Source organism: Myotis yumanensis, unplaced genomic scaffold, assembly GCF_028538775.1.
Source record: "Myotis yumanensis isolate MYYU_CA2020_CCGP unplaced genomic scaffold, mMyoYum1.0.hap1 SCAF_15, whole genome shotgun sequence".
Lineage (NCBI taxonomy): Eukaryota > Metazoa > Chordata > Mammalia > Chiroptera > Vespertilionidae > Myotis > Myotis yumanensis.
In genome coordinates this window covers 13,746,341-13,774,193 of record NW_027223766.1, presented here as the reverse complement: position 1 = coordinate 13,774,193, position 27,853 = coordinate 13,746,341, and the positions used below count along the sequence as shown (strand labels likewise).

Below are 27,853 nucleotides of genomic sequence, written 5' to 3'. Positions count from 1 at the left end.
TCAGAAAAGTTGAAGCTGCAGATAACAAGTCATTGTGGCTTAAACAATACATTGATGGTCTCTTACAACCAGAAAAAATGGAGGTTAGGAGCTCATGATTGGTCAATGTCAGGAAGCCTCAGGCACCGCCTGTCTTTCTGCTCAGCCAAGATGGTAGGTCTCTTTGTTTGCATGATAAAATCTGCATCTTTAAATTTCACAGACTTACACATCAGCTACCTGAAGGGACATTTTCTCATTCTGCATCTCTTTTTCTCACAGAAGAAAACCCTTGCCAACCCCCCTCCTCACCCTCAAGTTCATTTTCCCCTTCCTTTCAGCAGTCAGCGTTGCAGGGCATGCCCATGCTAAGTCAACCCCCGGTTGGAGGGATGAATTGTGAGGACTGGCTTTCACTGACCAGCATTCACCTTCTAAGGATGCTAGTTTCACAGCCTGTGCAAGGGGGAACACCCCCAGCTAATTGGGAGTTATGGGTTTGGAAGAAAGGGGTTAAAGGCTGGTTGGGTTAGGCAACCAACCAGTGTCTGCCACAAGAAAGTAGTAATGCTAAAAACAACCAGGGCTTTACAAGTAACAGGCTCAGCCACAAACCAAAGTGCCACTTTTACATGAATTCTGTGTGGAGGTGTTTTCTTCGGTCTACATACAAAATGTGAACAGTATCATCTTTGAGAATACTGTGTTTGATTACGCTTTAAAATGGTATTTCCAGATTACATGTATATATCAAATCAGGTATGTTCATGTTGACTACAGGGAATGTTTAAATCATTCCTGTACATAGAAGTATGACCCTGCAGTACCGTATTGGAAGCCAAGAGAAACAAGGAATATAAACTTTTTTTTTTCTTGCCTGGAGAAAGTTTTGGCATTAAAACCTAAAACCAAATCTTATTTTCGTTAATGTAAGCCTGTAGGTGTCTGATGTATAACGTGTACCCATTATACACAAAGTTTATAATGGAAACATTTCCAGAGTCAATGCCTTTAATTTCATGTCTTTATCATCTTCACTGCCTTCTTCCTAAACTGGATTCTATTTGAAAATGTGTCAAGTAATGTTATTACTTTTAACGGTCTTTGATGCTCTGTATGCTTTATAATACCTCATTAAAACTGCAGTATAGAACGTGCTCTTTATCTGCTATAATAAATGACAGTTCTTTAATCACAAACTTCAGAGTCGTCCATCACTTTTCAGGAGGGAAAGAAAGCCCGTTTTCTGAACCGTGTTATAACCATACTTTTAAATATAAGCATGAGGGTTATAAATAACTATTTGTAATAGTCTTTTTGTGCCTAAGCTGCTACAAAATTGCAAAATGACACCTTCTATGAAAGTATGTTGCCCAAACCTTTCACTTCTGTGACCTTCTGGTCGCTGATGGTGCCCTTTTCTGGGCCGGATCTGAATTTTTAGGTTTGATGAAGTGTAGCTGGATGGTGGAGACAGACAGCAGCTTGCGATGATTTTTTTCTTTTTTTAAAATATATTTTATTGATTTTTTATAGAGAGGAAGGGAGAGGGATAGAGTTAGAAACATCGATGAGAGATAAACATCGATCAGCTGCCTCTTGCACAACTCCTACTGGGAATGTGCCCTCAACCAAGGTACATGCCCTTGACCGGAATCGAACCTGAGACCCTTCAGTCCGCAGGCTGACGCTCTATCCACTGAGCCAAACCAGTTAGGGCTTGCGATGATTTTCGTAGTTACTATCAGAATGTTTTACTTTATTGGATCATAAGCCTTATTCTCTAGCATTTAGAGATAAAGAAAATTCAAATCATCACTCACTACAGGAGTGAAGCAAAGGCAAATTGTTTCTTAATTAAAAAATGTACCCATAGAAGCCACACTGCACTCAGTAGGGCGAGACTTTGTGAATTTAAGGTGAATAATCTTCCTACTTCAGATTGCAGCATGAACAGCAGGGGAACTCACTCGCTCATTTCACCATCAACTCTAGGTTTGGGTTTTGAATTCCTGTCCACGTAGCTCTGATAAATTAATTGACGGCACACTTTAGATCAACTCCATAAATGCCTGCATCATCATCAGAAGAAGAAAAAAGTGCTGTGGTCAACGTGGGAAGCGAATGCCAAATACTTGAAGGATGAAGCGGGCTCCCAACTGTCCGGCAATCCTGAGTCAGGGATCCACCTTCACGCTACGAAACCCCTTCCCCATCTGGTCACCATCAAGGTTTAAAGGAGCCAAAAACAATTTCTGAATTCTAGACAATGGCTCCTGGAAACACAGGCGACCCCTTGGGGAAAATACCTAAAAGGAACAGCCCCTCTCTCCTCATTTCCCCCTCCCGCCCCTTAGTTCTCCTCCTGCACCTCCCAGCGCAAAGATTGCTACCAACACCCCTCTCCCTCAGCCCGTCTCCCGGGCAGCTCCTTTTCTGCACGGCTTGTTAAAAGCCATTTCTGCATCTCATCTGGAAGGCGCCGGGAGGTGGGGAGCCGCGAGGGGCGGGAGGAGGTCGGGCTCTCCTAGCGCACACCTCCCACGGCGTCCCCGCCGAGGCCGAGCGTCCTGGTTCGCGGGGCCCCGGGAGAGGCGGGCGGCTGCTCCTCGCTCCCACGGCTGGCGCCGGGCCGGGGCTGGGAGCGGTGGGGGTGGGCGAGGAGGGCGCTCGCGTCACGTGCGCGCGCAGGGACCGCAATAAATGCCCGGGGCTGGAGCGAGCGGGGGAAGCTCTGGGCGCCCGGCTCCGCGCACCGCCGCCACTCGGAGCAGGAGTCCCCGGTCGCCGCCAGCCTCCGCCGCCGGGATCGCTGCTGCCCCCGCACCCAGCTCCTGCAGAGGGCGCTCCGAGACGCTCGGGCGCGCACCCCGGCCGGCTAACGCGGCGGCACCCTGCGCTCCCACTCCAGGCTCTCGCCGGAGAGCTTCGCCTGCTCCTCCGTGAGGTCCTCCAGGAGCGCGGAGGCCCAGGCTCGCGTCCCGCTGCAGTCGGCGCCCAGGTCGCCCTGGACGCGCGGCGCCCGGTCCTTCCCGCGGGGGACCCTTCGAGTGCGGTGGCCCGTGGAGCAGGGACGGCAGGCCGGCCGGCTCGTGTGGGCTCCGCTCTCAAGGGGAACTTCACACTGGAGAGGTAAGGACCTTTCTAAAACGCATCGCCCTGTCGCCGCGCATCCTGCTCTTCTTCGGAATCCCTGCTTTTAAATAAAGCCCATTTGCACAACAGACCCGAGGGTGGGTGGGCTGCTCGGAAAGCAGCTGCGATGGAGACTTCGGGGCGCTGGTTCTTGTGAGAGACTGTACTTTTCACCCCCTCCTTCCGGCGCGCGCTTTTCTTTTGGGTTGAGAGAGCAGTGCGCCCGCGGCGTGTGGCCAGGAAAGCTCTGATGTTGCGGGTGAATTGTTGGTTCCATCGGGCTAGGCCCACAGGTTAGGCACACTTCCCAGGAAATCTTGATTGAGGTTCTCGGCTAGCGTCTGGGTCGGAGGAGGCTTCCCCCAGGGACCCGAATCATGCATTCGCATGCGTGCGCTGGGCCCCTTGGTTGTACCCAGGGACATACGTATGAATACCATTTTGTCTTTCTTTAAAATAGTCACCTCAGTTTCAGGATGTTGCGGACATTCTGAATGTGAACTGTAGATAGGTCGCTGGGATAAAAATAAAGCCTTAGAACACAGAGAAGCATGGACCTCTCCATTGATATAAAGCATTCTAGATAGGCAGTGCCCTTTGCAGGCTGGCTGTGTAATTACAGCCATTTGGAGCCTTGTGATTCAGAAATTATTTTTCGAGCTTTGACTCTTTGGGGCTACTTTTGCTATTTCTTTTTGGCCTCCTTTATATTTTCTTGGAAAATGTATTCTTGGAACACAGCAATACATTTCGCTGTGTTCGGTCCTTTGGGGGAAAAATGAGTGGAAATAGTTGTTTCAAAAGTGCATGTCCATTTGCTGGCATTATAGAGAGAGAAATCAAACTGGTGCACTCCCTTTGCGACCGTTGTTCTACTTTTATTACTAGGAAATTAATATCTGCCTAGATTTTCATGTTAATCGCACTGCATATCATTATAGCCAGAAGGAGTGGAAGAGCCTGTCTTGGAGATTTTCCCAGGGAAACCCTGAGATCATTCATTATGAAGTGTACCACGTGGGAGTGGCTCAGAGTGACCACAGTGCTGCTATTCATGGCTAAAGCAGTTCCAGCCATGGTCGTTCCTAATGCCACTTTATTGGAAAAACTTTTGGAAAAGTACATGGATGAGGATGGTGAGTGGTGGACGGCCAAGCAAAGAGGGAAAAGGGCCATCACAGACAATGACATGCAGAGTATCTTGGACCTTCATAATAAATTACGAAGTCAGGTGTACCCAACGGCATCTAACATGGAGTATATGGTAAGGACATTTTTCTGATGGTATGTACAAAGAAATGTTTTTTGTTGTTGTTATGCTTTCAGCCTGCTTGGTTAAATGCCCTCATGCTACTATTTAATCTTTTACTATTTGTCCTGTATGACAAAAAACAAACAAAAAACCCACAAAAGATTTTCTTCGAGAGTATCTTCCTGTGCGTATTCTTTTATTAGTGTTCATTTCATTCTAAGAGCTTTTAGAATTTCAGAGTAGAATTAAATACCATTAGATGTCAATGCTTCTACTAAGTCAGCGGTTCTCAACCTGTGGGTCGCGACCCCTTTGGCAGTCGAACGACCCTTTCACAGGGGTCGCCTAAGACCATCCTGCATATCAGATGTTTACATTACGATTCATAACAGTAGCAACATTACAGTTATGAAGTAGCAACGAAAATAATTTTACGGTTGGGTCACAACATGAGGAACTGTATTTAAAGGGCCAGAAGGTTGAGAACCACTGTACTAAGTGCTCTAAATTCTTCTCTTACCAGGAACATTCTGATTCTGAAAATGTGAACAGCTGGTGTATTTGCTTTTAAGTGACTTCGTAGAACAGTTACTTTCTAATTCTTAACTAATGGAACATTCTTATGAGTGGTGGATTTGAAAAATCAGGGACCAGTAATTTGAAGAAGCTTTGTGGATTGCTAATTATACAGCCTGGGGCAAAAGTAGGTTTGCAGTTGTCCATGTGGAAAATAAAACAATAATTAATAAATAATAACACAAGAATAAACTCTGTGTTTTGCATACTTACAACTGTAAAATTACTTTTGCCCCACCCTGTATATTTGTATGTGTATGTATATATATATGTTTAAATTTCTTTCAAATGGGCCCTTATTTCTGACAAATATGTAAGTGACGTATTGTAAAGGCTACATTTCTGTGGTGGCTTTATGTTGAGTGCATGGTGATGCCTTTTTTGTTCTTCTGGATTTATTTCTGAACTTTGAAGTGTGGACATCAGCCTGGGCAAAGGATTAAATAAAAATGTGACCTATCCTAATGACCTTATATGTACTTTTACAGTACAGTAGCAAGTTGGGGAACCACATTATTTTTTCAGACTACTAGCATGTAAGTCGTTAATATCCTACTTTATATCCTAAAATTTTAGAAAAGTAATTTAAAAATCTATTATACTACTTGCATGAATTAGGAATGCACCATCAAAGACTGATAATAAATAACCATTGGTGATAGCAAGCTTATTTAATGACTATTGAGAAAACATTTCTCTTGGGATACATTGCAGGGTGCGGTTAATTTCAGCGCATCCTCCTTTTTCTTTTTTTCTGCATTTACATTGGTTTTGATGGGTAACTCCCGCTGAACATGGGACTTCAAAGTTCACATTACCCATTACAAAATATGGAATTATATTATTTTAGCTTTCACTGGGAGAATATTTTACCCTAAAGAAAGTAAGTAGCGCTCAATAGAACTCAGTGGCGATTAAGAATTGGGCCCCGGCAGCCAGGCTGCCTGGGTTTAAATTCTGGCACTGCTACCCTTTAGCTAGGTGGCTGTGGACAACTTGTTAATTAATTTCTCTCTCCTTCAGTTTCCCTATGTCTACCCAGCATGTGTACTCACTTCTGCAGGTTCTTGTGAGCGTTGAGATAACCTATGTAAAGTTTAGCTCAGTTCCAGGCACATTGCAAGGTCTCAAGAGGTGTTAATAAAACATATACCTAATTTGATGTCTCCACATACTGTTTAAATAGAATATCTGAGGAAATTGTTAGCTCTTTACAAAATTCTCTGCAGGAAATGACATCAGTTATGTCTCACATTTCTGCTTTGTGTGCACGCTGAAGTGTTTGTCCAAAGTAAACCAACTCCATGACTTCTTCAAACAGAAAGAGCCAAGTATGGGGTCTTCCCAAGGCGGCCACCGTAGGCTTATTCCACGTGGAGAAGGGTTCTGTTGCTTCTTATTTAAAATAAGGAAGAAGTTGGGAGTTCAAACCCACAAAAACAATCTGAGAATATTGATGTGCGTTTCCAGTAATATGGAAATAATGAAAGAACAGTTCTGTGCTTCGTTCTGATGCCTGACTTCCAAAGAAAATAACTGTCTATTGTATGATGTCTGGTTTGGGATGTTTATCCGACTTGCTTGTAGGTTTCACTGGTTTCCTTCCATCCTTGAAATGTAGATTCCGAAACCAGCCAGGGAGCTGTGACTTGGCGGGGAACTGGGCTGCTGAGGAGTTCTGTGCCCAACTGTAATACTGGCCCACATTTTCTGGAATACACATTTAAGGGGAGGTTAAAAGAACAATATTATTTTATTTGAAATACTGTTCATGTATGTATTACATAATAAGTCCAGATGTTTATCAACCTTGTGAAAACAATTTATTTGAAAAGGTTTTTTAAAGTGAATTTATTCTAAGAAGAAAAAAAAACCAAACTAAGTGCCAGCTGAAGAGCTGTTCCTGTAAAAGCTGCAGTTCTCTATGGCACATGCCACCCCTTTTACTCTATCAGTCACATGACATTAACAGTTTGAATAGCCAGTTACTTTATTTACATTTGGTGCTTATTTTGGTCTATTCTTTGTCCTTGAACTTATGGCAGCCAAGCCACATTCACACTTATTAACATACATCCCTACCCCTGCTCTTATGCTCATTTAATTATTGGGGTTAAAGGTTGACTCCAGGAAACCACATTTTCATTTAAAGAGCTTACAAGCTGATTGAGAAGAATAGACACAGTGGGAAAATTTCAAGTGAGCAGAGAGAACCACATTCTCTGTGTGTGTATGAATGATGCCATGGGAGCACAGACTAATGGAATATTCCCAATGGGAGGGCTAATGATGGGGAAGATGCCCAGGACCACCCCGCACTGTGGCAAAGGGTGGAGGGCATATCTCAGGTGGAGGTAGAGGATGAGGAACGGTGGGTGGCAGGCTGGTTGTCAAGAACTGAAGCAGTTAGACTGATGAAAGCACAGACCTGTGGCAGAATCAGGAAGGGAAGAGTGAATTATTGATTATGGAAACCAGTGATCCTAAGGAGTGAGATTACCCACATTTAATTTAGGGTAAAATGAGAAACTGGAGCTTTTAGGTCATCAAATGAAGTTGTTGCTGAAGAGACAATGGATTTTAGGGGGGGGGGGGGGAAATACTGTCTTTGGACCTAGATAACAGCAGGTTCACCTTTATCTGTGCTGCTTACTGGTGTGTGTACTCCGACAATCGGTAACCATTCCAGGCTTTGCTGTCCTCACTGGTAGCATTGCTGTAAGGATATAAACCCCACAGGCTGTAGTGAGGTAACACATTTGAACTGTTGAGCATATTCTCTTTCTTCAAACCTTTCCTCTCCATGGGTTTTAAGACCCCCATCTCTCGGTTCTTTTATTTTTCTGTGGTTTTTTTTTCATCACATGTTCTTGTTTTCTGCTCATCTCTTAAACCTTTGCTCCCCAGGTCTTCTCTCTAGGCCTGCTCCCTTTCTTCGGGACCTTATCTACTCCTTCGATTGTAAATCTCATCCATATATTGATGGCTCCATAGTCTAGATCTCCATCCAGCCATCGTCTGTGAGATTTCATTTTCATAGTTTCTATTGTCTGGGTCATCGCTGTGTAATATTACCTGACAGTTACTTCAAGCTAAGCTGTCCAAAAAGAAAATGAACTGTCTTACCTTTTTCTCCACCCCTGTCTGTCCTTCCACTCCGCTCCCTGAATTCTCTCTCAGACACCTGCTCAGTCCTCTCTAAGCAAACAATAACAACAAAACCCAGAAAATCGGGCCCGTCCTCAACTCCTGCCTGCCCTCCACCCACTTCCACTCGACATACACGCACACGCATAAATGCACAATTCCGGGCTAATTCTGTAGATTCTGTCTCAGAAATGTCTTTTGAATCCATCTCTTGTGTTTCATCCTAACCTTTGCTCACCCCAAGATTGGCCACCATGGCTCCCAGCCAGCAGACTATACCAGTCCATTCCTACTTTCTTTCTCCTTTAGTCCCCCTTCTGGGGTGGTTACTCAGCTGCACACAACTTGCCTTAGCTCTCTGCTGCTCGCAGTTCAAGCCCAGGCTGATTAGCTTAGAAAAGGAAGCCTGGTCAATCCAGTATGCCCCTCACCCTCAACTCCCTTGTGTGTATTTGAATCTGTGTTCACACTGAACTACTCATTGTTCTTAAAGGGGGTGGTGCTCTGTGCCCAGATGCCTATGCTTCCTGTCTGCTCCCCAACTCTTCCTCAAGACCAAGTACAAGCATCTGTCTATAAGATTTTCTCTGGTGCACACATTCCCTGCCCCACTCCTGTGCTCCTAAAAGATGTTATTCAAGCCTACTTAGTATTAACATTTTGTTGCAATTAAATATTTACATGCCTGTTTTCCTTTCCAAGACTTTGAATTCCTAGAAAGGTGTAAGGATTGTGCCTTATTTCTCTTTATAAACCTGGGCCTGATGCATAGAAGAATTACTCAGTAAACATTTGTTGATTAAATATTGTTGAATGCTCAATAAATAAGTGTTGAATGAAGGAGTGGATGGAACAATGAAATTATATATGAGATACATATGGGGGATAGGTAAGAGGGATTAAAATAAGAAAAGGTGTGTAAGGCAGAATATCACCAACACTGGAGATACTGACCTGGAATTTGGAAACACTAGAGATAAAGTTGCATAAATGCTTCAAATAATTCGGGATTTTCCCTACTTTTAAAAATATTCACACTGTACTATAAATTGTCCAGTAATGTAGAGCCACTGAGATTATAGTAAAAATATTCAAAAGTTCTGGAATTTAAATAATATAATGAATTAATGGGTAACTCTTGTTACAAATTTTTAACGTAGAAGGCTAAATTTTTAACATAGTTGATTAAAATCAACTAAATAGTTCACTGTGTTACAAAATGTACCAAAGTCTAGAATGTGCTTTAGCAACCAGGACACTTTACCTAAAAAAAGACCCAGGGCCAGTTCTATGAGCCATTTTTCACTGTTATAACTATTTCCAGGCATTTTAGAGAGCATCGATAGGCTGTGCGGGGAGGGTGGATGGCTGTGCTTGCTTGCTCTTCCCTGACCTGTGGGCGAGACTTGGAACACACATTTCCAAAGATAGAACACAATACAGCTGGGTACCCCTCCTAGTGCCAGGCAGCCAGAGGAGGCTCCGAGCCAGCCAACCAGTGGCCCATGGGGCATGTCGATGGCTTGGTTCCTGTTTGCCACCGACATTCTCCCTAAGGCCATGCTCAAACTGGAATTCAAGTCTCTTCTGGGCTTCAGTCCAGCTGATAATTCCAGAAACTGGATGTGGGACAGCCTCATTTGCTGAACAGAATGATGCTGGTCTGAGTTTTGCCTTCTTTCTGACTGTCCATAACCTGAACTCAAGCCTGAAAAAGTGTTCTTAGCTTGTGAGTTTCTCTGTTTACTCTTGTGGAATTCCTGTCTGCTGACCGCATTTGCCACTAGAGACCGATATTCAGAATAAATGCAGATAAAAAAGTGATGGCCTCAGGACTCATTTAGGTAAAGCTCAGTGTTTACACATTCCTTGCTAAAAGTGACAGGAATTCACTGCAATTAAGGTTTTATTGCAACAATTTCTAAAAAGATAGTTTTCTCCCTGTACACTGGCACTTGCCTGGTAATTTTCAAAACTTCAGTCATAAAAATATCTGTACCTATTGTTATCTGATATAATTTACATGCCTTGAAAAGTACATGGGATACCTTTCTGGTTTCAAAGGATATTATCATTATTTAAAGTTATTAAGGCTTAAAATTCTCTGTTTGCAATAGGTTATCTAATTTTCCTAAGGTAATTTTATTTTAACAATATTAATCCATCAAACAGGAAGACAGGCTATTGCAATAACCCATCTAATAATAGTGTTTAGATACAATAGAGTTATGTGTTAAGTATCTTGGTCTACAGAATTAAAAGTTCACAAAACCTTAATTTGAATAGATAGTTGTTTTTAATTTTATATATATATATTTTTTTATTGATTTTTTACAGAGAGGAAGGGAGAGAGAGATAGAGAGTTAGAAACATCGATGAGAGAGAAACATCAGTCAGCTGCCTCCTGCACCTCTCCCACTGGGGATGTGCCCGCAACCCAGGTACATGCCCCTGGCCGGAATTGAACCTGGGACCTTTCAGTCCGCAGGCCGATGCTCTATCCACTGAACCAAACCGGTTTCGGCTGTTTTTAATTTTTTAAAGACACTAACACTTTCAAATTAATGTAAATTAATTTTCACTTTTTTTTTTTGGAATGTTGCACTGTAGATGGCAATACCTATGGGAAGAAAGTGACATTACAGTCCATTCTATTGAATTTAGTATTTATTCACCCTGGAGTTCTGGGAGATTAAAGATTCTTCCTTAAATGTAAGCAGCAAATCTAGGGTCTTGGCAAGCAAGGCAGGAGGGAAGTAGTTTAACAGAAGAGTCCAATACCCAGAGCCAGAAAAATGCCACAAAATGTTGAAATTGTTACTGCTACTTACTCCTTTCAGGTATTAGGAATTTGCCCTATGCCAGGCACTGTCTAGAGCCCAGTAATACACAACAAAATGCCCTTCCTTGCCTGGAATAGGAGTGAAAGACCTTGAATCTGCACACTCAGCAAGGGGCCCGTGGGCTGGCAGGGTGTGAGGGTTTGAAGAGATGTAGGATCTAAGTGAAGAGGGCAGAACAGGCCTGGGTGAAGGCTCACTGTCAGTCTGGGTGATGAGAAGACAGTTCAGCTCTTTGAACAGACTGATAGCATGATCTCACCTACTCAGAATCACTCTGGCTTTGTTGAGAATTGACATCTGGTGGTGGGAGGTTGGGCAAGGGTGTGGACAGGGAGACAGGCTATTGCAATAATCCATCTAACAGCTGATGGTGGCGAGGGGTGGAGTGGCTAGGAGTGGGTGGTGAGAAGTGGCCAGGGTGTGAGTACATCCTAAAACCCCTTTGTCATCACAACATCAATCTCAGAAAATTCAAGGAGACGTTAGCAAGACTAATGAAATGGACTTGGTCAGGTGCAGGTTTAATCCACCCAAACCCTAGCTGCAGTTTTTAAAAACCAGCGGGAGTTTCCATTCTGGTTTATTGGGGGAATACTCCGGATCTTTCAGCTTACAGTGACTTGGAGAATAGAGAGATTCCAGAAATCTCCTGGTTACTTGATACCCATTTTGCCAACCCAATTTTCAGAGAGGAAAGGAGTTGGAACCCACCTCTGCCTCCTCAAGTGCCCACTGTTTTCTCAGGTGATCTGCCCTCCCCTTCCAAAAGCCAGTCTACTCTCACTCCCTCCATAAGCAACAGAAGAGGAGAACATTTAGTATGAAAAGCAGAGTAGGACGGTGGGCCAATTCCTGCTCAGTAATTACGTATTCCACTTACAGTAGGCTAGGTCAGCTATGATGTTCAGTAGGTTAGTTGTATTAAATGCATTTTCGACAACGATACTTTAAATTTACAGTGGGTTTATAAGGACGTAAGTAACCTTATCCTAAATCGAGGAGCATCTGTACTCAGACGATGAGTGGGGATGAAAGGGGCGGGGGGAGTAATACAGACCTAAATTCACCCCCCACCCTCTGATTTCCTGTCTGTGTCTTCCATTGGCCAAATCCAGCTGGCACCCGGGGCTAAGAGCCTGAGATAACTCAGTAAGTAGAGTTGAGCCTTTGGGGACAGAGAGAAGGCACTTAGGAGCTCAGAAAGGCTATCTAGGAACACATGAAGAATACTTAACACCGTATCCTTTCTCAGATTTTCAAGTAAGGACTCTTGAAAACCATATTTTTTAAAACTATCACCTTAGTCATGTTTAACTGTTGAAGAACAAGGATTGAGAATGCTATGGGTATCAAACTAGCATTGAGCTTCCTAGCAGCTGGGGGAAACAGGAAAACGCGGGGCTCACGCAGCTCCCAACGACTGTTTGGAAGCATAACAATTTATCATTCTTGAGGCAAGAATGATTAGTGAAGACCTAACCAGTTTCTCAATATAGGCACAAAGAGCAACTTAATGTAGCCATTTTACTCAAAGTCTATAAACATATACATGTTCATGTTTGTTAGTTTTAATATTAGCCTTTGGTTTAAATTGCGGTCATAGTGTTAAATGGTAGGTTTCCGTTTCTATGTGTCCATAAACTGTTTTTTGTATTAACTTCTCCAAGAAGTTTTTCATTTGCTAACCCATCTCTTTTTATTTTTGAAAATTATAAAAGCATCCCTGAGTACATTAAATAAAAGCAATTAATACTTTATTTACTTTCAACACCCAGGTTACTATTATTTTGGTATTCAAATATAAATTAATGCATAAGTGATTTATTATGAGAGTTTATCTTTCCTTTCATATATTTTTCTGGGCTTGACTTTCAGATCAGTCTTGAATCTATCTAAAATGAATGGGCTATCAGTAAACTAAAATACAGGTGTTCCTTTTTATAAATTGAGTCCATGTGTAAAGAACTGATAGGTCAGCTGTTCTCAACCTGTGGGTTGTGACCCTTTGGGGGTCGAACGAACCTTTCACAGGGCTCGCCTAAGATCATCCTGCATATCAGATATTTACATTACGATTCATAACAGTAGCAACATTACAGTTATGAAGTAGCAACGAAAATAATTTTATGGTTGGGTCACAACATGAGGAACCATATTTAAAGGGCCAGAAGGTTGAGAACCACTGTGATAGATGGTACTTTCTCAATTGCTAAAGAATTCCCTTAAATACTGCATCTCCTCAAGCATCCAGAACATCGTCTTGAGAATTACTAACTACTCCTATCTTAAATGACAAGAAACAAAATGAAGACATCATAGCCCTGAAGTCAACACAAAGATACGGCATTTACAGAAATAATCCAAGTTCAGCTATTGAAGGGTTTCTGTACACTGGGAATTAAGACCCAGCGCATTAGATACAGATCTGTCTAATAATCTGTAAATTATGTGATTAAGAAGGCTCAGAATGGGGTGAGATAAATGGGGTATTGTCCTTGGAATGAATTCCAAGAGGAGAGAGAATGTGAATAGGACTTTGGTGAAAGGATAAAGTTTAAGTAACTAAAGAGGTAAGGAGGGAAAAGAAAGAATAGTTCCTTTAGGGCAGTGATGGCGAACCTTTTGACCTCGGCGTGTCAGCATTTTGAAAAACCCTAACTTAACTCTGGTGCTGTGTCACATATAGAAATTTTTTGATATTTGCAACCATAGTAAAAACAAAGACTTGTATTTTTGATATTTATTTTATATATTTAAATGCCATTTAACAAAGAAAAATCAACCAAAAAAATGAGTTTGCGTGTCACCTCTGACACGCGTGTCATCGGTTCGCCATCACTGCTTTAGGGGAAAATCTCTGATGAGCTCAATGCCCAGATATATGAATGGACAGGAGCTCGAACCTCCTCACTGTGCAGTTATACAGTGTTGGGTCCTGATACTTGGTCTTAGAAATGTCGTAGCTTGGATTTATCTCCTGGTCTATCAAATCAGAATCTCATTTTAAAAAGATCTCCCAGTGTTTCATAAGCCCTTTAAAGGTACAGAGAGGCAGCTGTGGCGCAGTCCATGGGGGGGGTGAGGGGGGGGCATAAGTGCCTAGGTAAGTTATGGCCAGTCTCCCGAGGACCTTGGCAGCGAGTGAGATGGGATGTCTTAGCAGACATTCTGTAGAAATGTCAGGATTGTGCGAAATGAATGGCTCTGCTGCCTCACAAGGACAGTCTACCCTACATCATGCATGCCGTCTGTCTGTTTAATCCTATATAATAAAAGGCTAATTTTTAAAAAAGGCTAATATGCAAATTGTCCCCTTGGGAGTTCAGCCCCCCGCTATGATGTGCGCTGACCACCAGGGGAGCGACACGGAACAAAGGAAGGCTTCTGCTGGCAGCCGGAAGGCCCTGATCTCCGGCCAGGCCTGGAGACCCTACCCATGCATGAATTTTCATGCACTGGGCCTCTAGTATTGAACTAATGGGTTTAACTGAAATTATCTTGTGAGTTTATCCGCCTATTAAATTTCCATTTCAAGAATTATTTTAATTTTAATACAATGAAGAGGCAATTCCCTCAATTTTTAGAGCGCTATATTTTTAAGGCTTTCAGGCCTTGCTTTAAAGTGGATTTTAAGTAAAACACTACCACATCTGTCTCCTGTCTCTAACTTCCAGGAGACCCTAATAAGTGCATTGCCCCAGGTCATGCGACTTTCTCAGTACCTGGCAGGGCCTGTCTGCCCAGTAACACAGGTGTTTCCTTTGAAATCTGAGCCTTGTGCATTTTCCATGTAACTACAAAGTCTTTTCAAAACAGGTGAAGCAGTGTAGTTAAACACCTGAGGTCCTTTCGGAGTTGTCAGGAATGTATTGCTGTTTCCAATAGTGCTTTTTATACCAGATGACTTTGTCACAAAAACATCATACACTCTTTCAGCACGGGTGGACTTATTTATTTATTTCACTGATGTCAGTTTCTTTACAGTTCTCATAACACCACCAACAGGGAGAGAAAAGAGGGTGGCTTTAAAGATTTTATAATGAGGCATTCTTTTTGGAATTTAAATCTGAAATCTTGTGAACTGTCCAATGTGTTGCTTCCATAGAATAATGAATTCGTTCTTGAAGGTCAAGTTTTCGCTATTGAGAAGATCACATTGACACTTTTTCCATTCAATTCTTGAATTGCACTTTCTGATTTAAATAGGAAAACACAACAGTGATTTGGGAGGGATTTCATTTTGACGTAGAATGGGTAATCTGCAAATCTGTTTTTTCCAGGAGGGGTAGCCCAGCAAGAATTACCCTTTAAAGGTGGTATTTAGGAAGAGATAACTTACTTGTCTGATTTTCTTCAACTACTTCTGTTCATGAGCTGGCTGAAAAAATCCTGCTGCTCCTTTTAGCTGTGGGGGGAAATTACATGTAGAAAACTGCTTTATTTCAAAGATTTTTCCATTGGGTTTTTAGGACTAAGCTGAAGAGAGACTTGGTGTTAACTTTTTACTGAGAATATTTACTAAGAATGATTTAAGAGAAAAACAGAAAGGGAGGGAGAGATAGAAACATCAATGATCAGAAGCATCTGCCGGCTGCCTCCTGCACGCCCCCCACTGGGGACTGAGCCTACAACCCGGGCATGAGCCCTGACCGGGAATCAAACCATGACCTCCTGGTTCATAGGTCGACGCTCAACCACTGAGCCACACTGGCCGGGCTCAACTGGCATTCTTAAAGAGACTAACTTGTGGTTTAGCATACGGATCTCCAAGCCTACTGCTTCCTCTACTATTGCTGTGGTTCCTGCTTGTAAATTGAATGCCTAAAATGCCCCTTCTGAAGCTCGGGGACCATCCTCAAAGAGGTGGGCATGTGAGATAGTAAGAGTCAGATAAGAGGGGGGATTGTAATGAAAGGGCGAGGGCTACGCCCTCCATCTTACCCCAGATCCTCCATTTTTGGGCAGCAGCTCAAGCCTCTGCTAGCCACTCCTAGGATTTCTTTAAACTAACCAATGATAATCAAGGGAAGTGCGCGCCATAGACACAACCACATCCTGTGTAACAAGACCCCGACTTGCACCTGGCCAATCGGCAGGGCCCACAGTCCTCTCTCCTCCCCTTACTCCAACCCCCCTATCAAACCCCTTTTCCCACAGGGCTCTCTCTCTCTGCCCCCAGCCGCTGCGTAGGCGAGTATGGTGGACAGAGAGCTCGAGCTAGCTCGAATAAAGACTCTTTTTGCTTTTGCATCGGACTCGGCTGGCTCCCTGGTGGTCTTTTGGGGATCCTGAAATCTGGGCTTAACATTTGGGGGCTCATCTGGGATTTGAACCCGGGACCTCTCGGTAACCCTGCAGAAACTTCACTTCTTCAACATGAACTTTTCTCCTTTCTTTCCTATTGATTCACACTGGCCTCATCCAGCGCCCTGAATCATCTGACTCCTTCTCTCCTTCATATCCACTCCCTTAATCACCAAGCCTTCAGGACAATGAGGTTCTGGTCATAACCAGTTGATCTTAGGAACAAAACCTGTGTTCTATTGACCACAGACACAGAGTTTCAATCAAAGTAGAGATTACATCCGGCCAGTGTTTCTCAGTGGTCAAGCATCGACCCATGAACCAGGAGGTCATGGTTCAGCTCCTGGTCAGGGCACATGCCCAGGCTGCAAGCCCAATCCTCTTTACTGAGAATATTTTCTTGTTTTATTCAATCAGTTATCTATTTATCAGCTTTGGGTGATATTAAAGCTTTGTCATATAGAGAATAGTCAGAAATAATTGATCTCTGCTGTATACACCTAATTGGAAGATCTGGGATGTTCTTGGTTGTACATTCCTGAAAACCACAACACAGCTTTTGCTTCTTAGTTAAGAAATGCCCTTAATTATGAATAAAAAGATTATTTTACAGTTTCTGGTGTTTTACAAGCACTACAGGTATTCCGTAAGAGACTGTAAGTCCAAAATAATAGAGTTTTGAAGCTAAAAAAAAATGGAAGAGATTTTTTTCAGCTTCCTAATGTTACAGATAAGTAACCAAACCAAATTTGACATATTCAAAGATAAATTTGAAAATACACAATTTCAGTAGTAAGGAAAATTTTGCCAGGGTCTAACATGTATTTAAATTACCCATAACTTCAGTACTTTGGACAAGTGCAAGCGTACTTTTAGCTCCATTAATGTAAGAAAAGGAGAGGAAAATGTATCACTAATGGCCTCACCTGCAAATGTCAGAAGACATGACCCTAGGGAAGGGGCATTCTTAATACCATTGGAAGCTGGAGTGCTATTATTTCCAACAGCTCAGAACTAAAGTAGGCTTGGAGATAGGAGGGGGCAAAAGAAGGATGCTTATGGAATTCATTTTTCAATTGTTTTCAAATGCTTACATCGTTTTTAAAAATAATTTTATAATGCTACTTACGGTTGTCAATAGTAGGATGGTAAGACCATAGCTTCCAGCTTAGATCTGGACTTCCAGTGAAATTGCCTTTTCACCACCACCATGGTTTCATGTTATTACTTTGCCAGAGGGCAGTGCGTATTTTAAAAATCCATATGAAATATTAAATTGTATCATGAACTGGTATTATTGTCATTAATTAGGCTATGTAATGGTATGATAGTCAAAGACCAATTATTATTATTAATTTACATTTATTGTTGAAAGTATTACAGATGTCTCCCTTTTCCCCCCATTGACCCTCTCCACCCTGCTCTTGCCCCCCACCACCTTCACTGCACTGTTGTCTGTGTCCATGGGTTATTTATTGCATTTCTCTTGGAAATCCATGCTTTTATGTCTCTGGATCGATTTTGCTCATCAGTTTATTTTGTTCATTAGATTTCATATAAGAAAATGCTCATCGTTAGACAAAGTCTTAGTGACTAACGTTGGCCTTCAACTCTTATTTAATGTACTATAATAATAATTTTTAAGCTATAAAGATTAAACAATTCCCAGGACATGCATTTTCAAATGACGCGAACTTAGAAAAAGCTCTAAATTAACTGTGGTCAAGGAGGTGCTTTTGACAACACAATCATTTTTAAGAGAGAAAACTATTTCCATGTCAAAGAGAAGGGAAAATTAATATGACTAAGGACTGTGTTTGCCTTGTGTACAGTACTGATTTTGCCCAAGGTACTGGCAACTGGCAATATTAACTATTTCAAGCTACGTTGTTGAGTGATTTCCAACCTTCTTTGAATGTCTGTTATTAAAGCAGGATAAGCAGGTATTCCAGTAGGAATCAGAATTGTATATGCTCATTCGTACTTTCCAAAGTATAGCAGCCAAGGGAATTGTCTGTACATGTCAGATAGCTACATAACTTCCAATTTCTACAAGTAAAACATTTTAGCACTAAAATTACTATATATTTCTAGGTTTACTTTTGAAAGTCCTTTGGTAAAATATTTAAGATTTCTCCCCCTCTCTCTCTCTCTCTCTCTCTCTCTCTCTCTCTCTCTCAAACACACACACACACACACACACACACACACACACACACACACACACTTTAGAGCCTCCAGGTTGAACTAGCTTAAAAATAACATTGGAGACAAAGAATGTCAATTGCTTTCTGTTTCTTTTAGTAATAAAACTTCATTCGATGCTTTACTGGACTCTAAGAAGAAACAGCCTAGATGTAGGTGGAAAATACAGTGTTTTTCATTTCTATACACCTCAAGTACCCATCTTATAAAGAAATGGTAATTTTAAGTGTGGTTTGGCTTTAAATTAGTCCTGGGTGAATAGTTCAGAGAGGAAAAAAGCCCTTCAGGCCATCTTGATTTAATTTACAACCTGAATTTAAATAGAAATGTATAGAGACTAACCTACATTTAAATGGGATTGGTATGAATTACTGGTGGTCTTAAAACCTGACATATAATGTTGTGGCATAAAAATATACATTCCATGTTGTTATGGTAATATTTCTTCTAGGACAGCTATATTTTTAGTATGTATTTTTTTAAAAGAATCTTCTTGATTTGTGTTATTGAACTTGACCTAAACACCTAGATTTTTAAATAATCACTTTAAAAATTGTCACTAATTAATATTTATTAAATACTAGAGGCCCAGTGTATGAAATTCATGCACAGGTGGGGTCCCTAGCCCTGGCTGGCAATCAGGGCTGATCGGGGCCAGGCTGATCAGGACCGGGCTGGAGAGGAGGCGACGGTCTCTGGGCCGGGCACAGAAGGAACAGACACCGGATGCCAATGCCGCCATTGTCAGCGCCCTGCCACCATGCCGTTCCCCGCCTCCCCCCCTCCTCCTTGCCATGCCGCCACCACAGTGGGCAGGAGGCAGGCCGATTGGGGCCTGCCGGCCAGGGGGAAGGATGGGGCACAAGAGGTTGGCCGCTAGCCCTACTAAGGAGGGAGCCAGCCCTTGGCCCCCCTGGGAAAGGGGCCGCGTGCACCACCACCCAACCCTGGTTCCCTGTCCCAGCCCAGGGGCCGGCCCTGATCAGGCGATTAGGGCCTGCCAGCCAGGGGGAGGGATTGCGGGAGGTTGGCCGGCTGGGGGAGGTTGGCTGTGGGAGTGCACTGACCACCAGGGTGCAACTCCTGTGTTGAGCGTCTGCCCCCTGGTGGTCAGTGCGCATCATAGCGATCAGTCATTCCAGTCATTCTGGTCGTTCTGGTCACTTAGGCTTTTATATATATATATATATATATATATATATATATATATATATATATATATTCATAGTACATTTTAATTGCAGGCTCCTCTGTCTTAGTTCTTATATTAAAGTAATGTATATCCCTAATTTGGTCTTATAGTTTGCTTGATATATGTATTTCCCTTCTTATTTTTAATGGATTAGGTAGAAAATTTGTCATGCCATAAAAACAGCTTACCCATATAATATACTCAATTGAATTTTAGTCCTCGAAGAGACCTGAGTTATCTTCTATTTCAACTGACACATTTTATAAGTAAGGAAGCTTAGCCTAAAGGATTTGAATGATATGTTTCAAATTTTATTTCAATTTCTAGACAGCAGGTATAAACACAAATTTTTCAAATATAACATTTTGTTTTGTGAATTTGGGGCTGGTTGTATGTATATCCCCTCTAAATGGGATCCATCTGTAACTTCGTAGGAAAAACTGACATCTAAGGTTGTAGCATTATGTGCAGAAAAGAGTCACATGACCTTGGATAAGGGTCTTAAGGTCTCTTCCAAGGGCTCAGCTGGGTGGTTCTCGCTGGTCTCTCACGTGTTTGCAGTGACCTGGACAAGCACACTGACAGGTCTCCTGCCGGGGCTGGAAAACCCCCAGCAAGGAGCTCTTCCACATTCCTCTGTCTCTGTGTGGTCTCTCCACATGATCTTTCCAGCTACTTGTGCAGGGCTGCTGGGCTCATGTCTGCCAAGATGTGTGTCTTAAAAGAGAAAGAAGCAGATAGAGCCTGAGAAGTCTCACAGTGTCATTCTGTCCATTAGAAGGGAATCGCTATCCAGCTCAAATTGAAAGGAAGGGGAGAGGACTCAACTCCACATCTTGGGCTTTATAATCATTACAGTGGTTTCAGGCATTTTTTTAAAAAGCCATCTAGGAACTGTTTGTTTTTCTTCTGGTTCTTGGTTACTCCTTGAATACGCGGTTGCTAGATTAGAAACTGACGGCTGAGTGTAGTTCCGCTGTACTTGTGACTGAAGTGCCGTGCAAGAACCTGACGCCCAAGATTGAAGACAAGAATTTGTTTGTCTCTCTAGGACAAACTACTTTCCAGGGAGCTCTACCTGAAAGCCTGTTTGCTTTTGAGGAGTGACTCTCTAATCTCCAATCTACTGGATACAAAAGGAAATCAGCCTCTTGCTCATTTTCTGGGACTCTATTGCCAAATATTTTTGTCTTACCTAGTTTGTTTGGGTGTTAATGACAGCAACTTGAATTATCTATAATAAAAAAAGTGTGATATGCTAATTGGACCAGATGTTCTAAACGACCTTCTGGACGAAGCCAGTTCTGCGAGGGAAGCCTGGGTACCGGGTGCCAGGGGGAAGCCAGTGTAGTGCCGGCTGCCAGGGAAAGGAAGGCCTACTCTTGCATGAATTTTGTGCATCGGGCCTCTAGTATCTTTGTATAATTACATAAAATATTTAATTATGTAATTAGGTCTAGTTTAAGAATTTAAGAAATAGTATGCTCATGTTTAGCACTTAAAGGGCTGCCTGATAAATACTTAAGCATGCATTTCTGATGTGTCTATCACAAAACCTGTCATCTTGAATATTTGACATCAGTTCAAAGTAAAATTAAAGCTCTTATGAAAATCAGCTACTTTTGCTGCTCTTAATTTTTTAGTTCATGTAAAGATACATTTTTGTATTTTTGCTAGATAATAAAGATGTCCTATAATAAGAATATTCTAATCTAGTATAAATTTTGCTTTGGGGCTTTGAAACCACGAGTCTATGTATTTCGGATTCACAATTGTGTGAGAAGGCATGCTCATTTATAAAAATGTATGTGAAGGAATGAAGAAACTTCTCCCCACACATTCTCTCTTCTTTCCCTCTCTGGCATCTCTTCCTTCGAACCCACAGCCATGATTAGCTTTCTGCCATCCTTTCCAAATGAAACCCAGCAAACACATTCTCCCTAGCCCCTGGCATCTTAGCTTTTTAAGCTCCTGCCCTCTCTCTTTTCTTCCCCTCTGCAGTATTATTAACAAACAAGCCTCACTTGCTTTCTGGACTTGCTCTTTCCTGTCACTTTAACCCTCTGTGTTCCTGTTTCTCTACCTACCATTGAGCTGAAATTGCTCTTAATCTTGGATTAGTACTTAGCAGACCTCATCCTTCTTGACTCTGCTCTGGCAAGACCACACTGTCTGTTTTACAAATTAACAAATCGAATATGAAACACAAGATATGCAAAATCATTTCAGTAGTAATTTTGCAATTTTAAATATTTCTTTATAAATTACTTTTAAAGTGTGAATGAATCACCCTCATTGAATTTTGTATAACAGATGCATATATGTTTTATAGGATTCAGATTCAATCATTCATGTATTCAACAAACATTTATTAAACTTAGTCCACATGACACAGAAAATAGGGTAAAGACACCAGCATGACTTATAACTGTCCTGAGCAACTCAGTCTCAAGAAAGAGATAAGCATATAGACAAATACTAACATTTCAGTGTTATAGCTTTTATACAAAGGAGCCTAACAAAGTTTCAGGAGCTCCAAGGAGGGAATAGTTGGCATTTGAGAGAATGGAGAAGGTGTCAAGATTGCATTACATAAAGCTGGGTTGTGAAGGAATAGTAGGGGTCTGTGTGACGACAAATCATTGGGAGAAGGATGTTTTAGATAAAAAAAAAACAGTGCCAGAGAGAACAAGGAAGAGCAGAGTTTGTGATGGGGAACAGAGGGATCAAGGGTCTTGAACTTCATGGATATGGGGATTTGTCGCATGTTGTTCAGACAGAGGAATCACTTTAGTGTATCTGTGTCCACTTAGGTAATTCTCAACACTTGTTAGAGCAGAGTGGAGGGAGGAGAGATGAGGCAAGGACATTAAGGAAGCTGCTAGTGTAAAAATCTTGAGAGATGGTGAGCACCCAGACTAAGATGTTGACTTTACGAATGAGTACAACGGGAGAAAACGTGAGAACTGAGCAACACTATATTTTGAAGAAATGTCCAAACTATACATATATATTAAATGTTGGCATCTGTATTTCGCTTTTGTTTTGAACTACAGACGTGGGATGTCGAGCTGGAGAGGTCTGCAGAGTCCTGGGCTGAAACTTGTTTGTGGGAACATGGGCCTGCAAGCTTGCTTCCATCGATTGGACAGAATTTGGGAGCACATTGGGGAAGGTATCTTCACATGTAACTTTTTGTTTCTGACAACATGTTTGAAATGAAATGCTTATTAATTCATGTAGCACATTTTCAAAGGCTTGGTGCCAAAAAGGAAAACAAATAATCACACCAACACGAATAATAGAAAAATAAATATACAAGGATGATCAACAGTATTTGAGACTTATTTTTATTTTAAGTCATTGATATAATAGTAATGAAATGGGTATAGGTATTTAAGTTTAATACCTCGCACAAAAATCTCTCAAACCTACTTTATCAATCTATTTGCAATATTTGGTTCTAATATTTTTTCCAACTTGACTTGCTCTTTGTGGTTATTTTGTTTCCAATAGATATAGGCCTCCAACATTTCATGTCCAAGCATGGTATGATGAAGTGAGAGACTTCACCTACCCATATGAACATGAATGCAACCCGTATTGCCCATTCAGATGTTCTGGTCCTGTATGTACTCATTATACACAGGTATGTTTGGGGTACATTATACGTCATTTCTCGAAGTTGAATTTGTGTAACTATGGGAGAACGTAGGCTACTGAACTTGTGTCTTTCTTATATATAGTTATTGATGTATATAGAATAACCTTAGAAATGTCTACAAGGAATATAAGTAATGATCAGGACGAGCTCTCCAAACACATATACTTAAAAAGACTTTATTGCAATGATTTTACATATGAAATAGTTTAAATATGGCCCCAATAAATGCAAGTGGGGAGAAGTTTACTGCCTTCAAATTCGGGTGTCATTATTTTTTTATTTTCCAAAGAATAGAAATATTGTCTTATTTACCACTGATATCCGGTATTTACCTGTGTGCAGCATTTAATCTTTATTTGTATTGAATGTTTATATTTGGTATTGGGTATGTTTTAATTTTGAAATCACACACCTGAAGGCAGATTCAACTAGATAAAGCTCACCGCAGTTGAGAGCTTCCAGAAGACCTGTGGCTGCTTAATAGGGAAAATAGAGCCGAGAATTTGTCCGCTATGCCTTTGCGTGTGACAAGATCAGTACTGATCTCCCTAACAACCAGTGGCCCAATGAAAATGTCACGCTGTAGAAGAAATGTGAACACCTAAATTTTGGCTCCAGTACTTTCTGTTTAAGATGAGAAATTCTGTTCCTTTGTTAGGTAAGCTTCTTCGTAGAAACATTAACACAAAATTTAGGTTTGTGAGAATGTAACCTTTGAATTATTTAGTAAAAATGTATTCTGAAGATGCTTTACACTTTATAGCCAGATAGAGTTACTGAGCTGTCCCTCTGTTATTTATATTGAATTAAGCGCTTTCCCAAGCCTTAGGAAAAATATCCTTTTCGACTTTTGACATTGCCTCATTTCATTTTGAATGATAAAGGTTTGTTTCTCAAATTGTGTTTTATACATTTCCCTCTCGGATATGTTGCATCTTACTTCATCTCCACTTGCCATTTCTGTTCTCTCCCGTAGGTGGTGTGGGCAACAAGCAGCAGAATAGGCTGTGCCATTAATTTGTGCCATAACATGAACATCTGGGGGCAGATATGGCCCAAAGCTGTCTACTTGGTGTGCAATTATTCCCCAAAGTAAGTAGACAAAAGACCACTTTCATAAATTTTTCTTAATAACATGAAAATAACTTTATATTGCTGATTTTTTTCTCATTTTCAGTGTGTATTATTGAGTAGAGTATAGTTTTAACTCAGTTTACTTAATATGACAATAATTATGGTTGCCTGATGCAAAAAATCAGTACTTCAAAGGAATTAAAAAGTTGAAAATATGATCCTTGTGAAGACAGGAATCATATTTGTGCCTTCATTTTTACTATGACACTGCATAAATATTCAATAATTTTGATTTGTTAGAGATGAACAACTGCAGATTAACTGAGAAATGCATTTTTACCTGTGTAAAGACCATTCAAATTATTACATTGAAAATATCACACAGTCATATGTAGGGTCAGAGCTAAGTCTAAGATCTGTTTTTATTAAAACAAATGGAATATAGATGAATATTCCATAGCAGAGTTTGGTGGTCTGCCAAAGTTTGATTTTGTAATTTTTAACAATATGTATAACAAATTACTTAGTATATTTCAAAAGAATGAGGCAGCATTTTACATTTAAACCAGATTACCAAAAGATTCAATGATGAAAGATATAAATGTCTTAGATCTACACATCAAAATCACCACTTAGAAGATTCTTATACAGTACTATTTTGCAATGTCTTATAAATGATGCTATTAGATTACCTATTAAGAGTACTGATCATCTCTTTAAGGGGGAACTGGTGGGGCCACGCCCCCTACAAACACGGAAGGCCCTGTTCAGCTTGCCCACCCAGCTTTGGAGGAGGCTGTCGGGAAAATCTGTGCTACAAAGGTATGTGCTCTTGTGTCCTGGTGCTTAGTGTGGTTGATATTTTAATTTAACTTGTGCATTCATTACTGTTTTAGAAAAAACAGATGTGTATTTAATTACCCCCAAAATTTCCAGAACTCTATTTCAAACATTTTGAAGACACCATTTAGAATATTTAAAAATATACTTCATAGTAACTCCTTGTATACCACTATGTGTTTAAAGGAAAGTTTCATGATGATTCCAGATAACTTCTAATTGTACTTGGGGATTTATCCCAGAGTGACAAGTATATTTACATTGTTTAAAGCGATCTTGATTATTGTTGACTGGAGTTGTCTCCATAACTAATCATTTTTTAAAAATATATATTTTATTGATTTTTTACAGAGAGGAAGGGAGAGAGAGAGTTAGAAACATCGATGAGAGAGAAACATCAATCAGCTGCCTCCTGCACACACCCTACTGGGGATGTGCCCACAACCAAGGTACATGCCCTTGACAGGAATCGAACCTGGGACCCTTGAGTCTGCAGGCCGACGCTCTATCCACTGAGCCAAACCAGCTAAGGCACTAATCATTTTTTGAAGGAGTTAGCAATTTAACACAATTTATTTTTATCACTTTAAAAGCTTTTGCCAGAATACTGATTCTTACTTGAACCATGCTCAATTGTACTGATTCTCTGCTTCTCACTGTACAGTATACAGTTTCTCATGTCAAAATAAGAAAAAAAGAATAGTATTGTAAAAGTATTATAAAAAGCACTACCCTCAAATGCATTTGATGTCCTAAAGGTAACTACAAAGATGGTGTCCTACCTATAGCACACGAAGATAAACTGGATATGACAAAGCTTTGTGAAAGTCATCATGCTTCTCTTGGGCATCCATCCATGTGAACATTTTTTTACTCTCTTGTACTTTTTTGTTAATGATGACTAAAAAAGATTAATGCAGACTAAGTGTATTAGAAAATCTATGAGTAAACACATCCCCTTTCAGCACTCATAAAGAGATGTGCCCTTTTTTTCTTAATGACTCAATGCTCATTCACTGAAATAAGTGACCAGAAGTGACCATATGTTTCATTCTGTTCTATGAGCCATTTTTAATTCCTAGAAACATTTTTCATTGTATGTGAGTCTGTCTGTTCTCCGTCCTCTTTACCCCCAAACCTCCAGCCCACTTACCCTCCCAATGGCCACTGCATTTTACTTAAACCTTGCTTTACCCTGATGTCCTTTTTCTAGGTTCTGACCCCTTCATATAATCCAACCTGGAAAAGATACTAAATTAAAAGTTCTAAATGATTCTCCATTGTCAAGTTTAAATTTCTGCACATTGAATTTCCTTCTGAAAGAGGACAACTTTTGCAGGAAAACTGATGTTGTAATAAATAGCAAGGGCACATCGATCCTTTTTTAGGCTGAGTTCCTTATGGGAGAATGTTAAATGTGATCCTCCTGAAAATATTGAGGATCATTTCCTTTGGGAAAACAAACTCAAATTCACTAAGCCCTGACTTTATTAGATCACTGGGTAGACTTCACAGTGTCTTATGAAAACTAATCACTGATCACATGAATTGAACTGATTCTCTGCTTCTCACAATACAAGCAAAGGTTAGAAAAGACTCCATTTAAGAGCCAAATGGTAGCATCAGTAAATCAAAGGCTCAAAAGCTGATGTGTGTTTCATTCACTCCAACGTAGTACATAAGAGCACCTCCTTAACTCAAAACCTGTGCTAAAAATAGGACTGACCCCTTTGAGACAGCATGGAGGGACCTGGAGAGTATCATGCTAAGTACAATAAGCCAGTCAGAGAAAGACAAGTATCACATGTCCTCACTTGTATGTGGAATCTAATGAACAAAATAGATCCAGAGACAGTGAAGCATGCAACAATCTGATATATTCCGGAGCGGGCGGTGGAGCAGGAAGAGATTAACCAAAGAACTTATATGCATAACCCATGGACACAGACAATAGTGCAGCGAAAGCCTGGGGAGCGGGTGGGAGTGCGGTTGAGGGGGTCAATGGGGAAACGGGGACATCTGTAATACTTTGAACAATAGTAAATTTTAAAAAACAATAATGATTTTTCTAGTTTTAAATGTTAAACAGGTATGTCAAGATTTATCATTATTTGATCATTTGTACAAATTTAAGTGGTATTCATATTCCTGAACTCCATTCTCTCTAACAGAAGGATCAGACAGGTACTACACTCCCCGTGAAGAGGAAACCAATGAAATTGAACGGCAGCAGTCACAAGTCCATGACACCCACGTTCGGGCAAGAGCGGATGATAGTAACACAAATGAAGTTGTAAGCACGCAGCAAATGTGTAAGACTTCTGCATTATTTACAAAAATTTTAAGGTTTAGCCGGCCTGTGTTGCTCAGTGTTTGAGCAGTAACCCATGATCCAAGAGGTCACTGGTTCAATTCCGGGTCAGGGCACACACCTGGGTTGCTAGTTGGGTCCCCTGTAGGGGATGTGTGGGAGGCAGCTGACTGATGTTTCTCTCTCATGGATGTTTCTATCTCTCTACCCCTCTTACTTCTTCTCTAAAGTCAATAAAAACATTTTTTTAAAAAAGGTTCCCATAGGTGGCATATCCATCTATATTTTATCACCTTTAATATTTTTAGAATGGTAAAAGCTTGCCATTATA

The 27,853-nt window shown here is 41.0% G+C and overlaps 1 protein-coding gene across 1 annotated transcript in view; it reads left to right on the top strand.

The window, feature by feature from the left end:
• The first annotated feature begins 3,043 nt into the window (after nt 1–3,043).
• The window catches only part of CRISPLD1 (cysteine rich secretory protein LCCL domain containing 1), a 38,218-nt gene continuing 13,408 nt past the window's right edge, over nt 3,044–27,853 (top strand). The window contains exons 1-7 of the mRNA XM_070391898.1: nt 3,044–3,111; nt 4,056–4,378; nt 22,690–22,808; nt 23,150–23,282; nt 24,274–24,389; nt 25,093–25,193; nt 27,383–27,523. Of these exons, the coding sequence (XP_070247999.1) occupies nt 4,118–4,378; nt 22,690–22,808; nt 23,150–23,282; nt 24,274–24,389; nt 25,093–25,193; nt 27,383–27,523 (871 nt within the window). The 5' untranslated portion in view covers nt 3,044–3,111; nt 4,056–4,117. The remainder of the gene's footprint in view (nt 3,112–4,055; nt 4,379–22,689; nt 22,809–23,149; nt 23,283–24,273; nt 24,390–25,092; nt 25,194–27,382; nt 27,524–27,853) is intronic.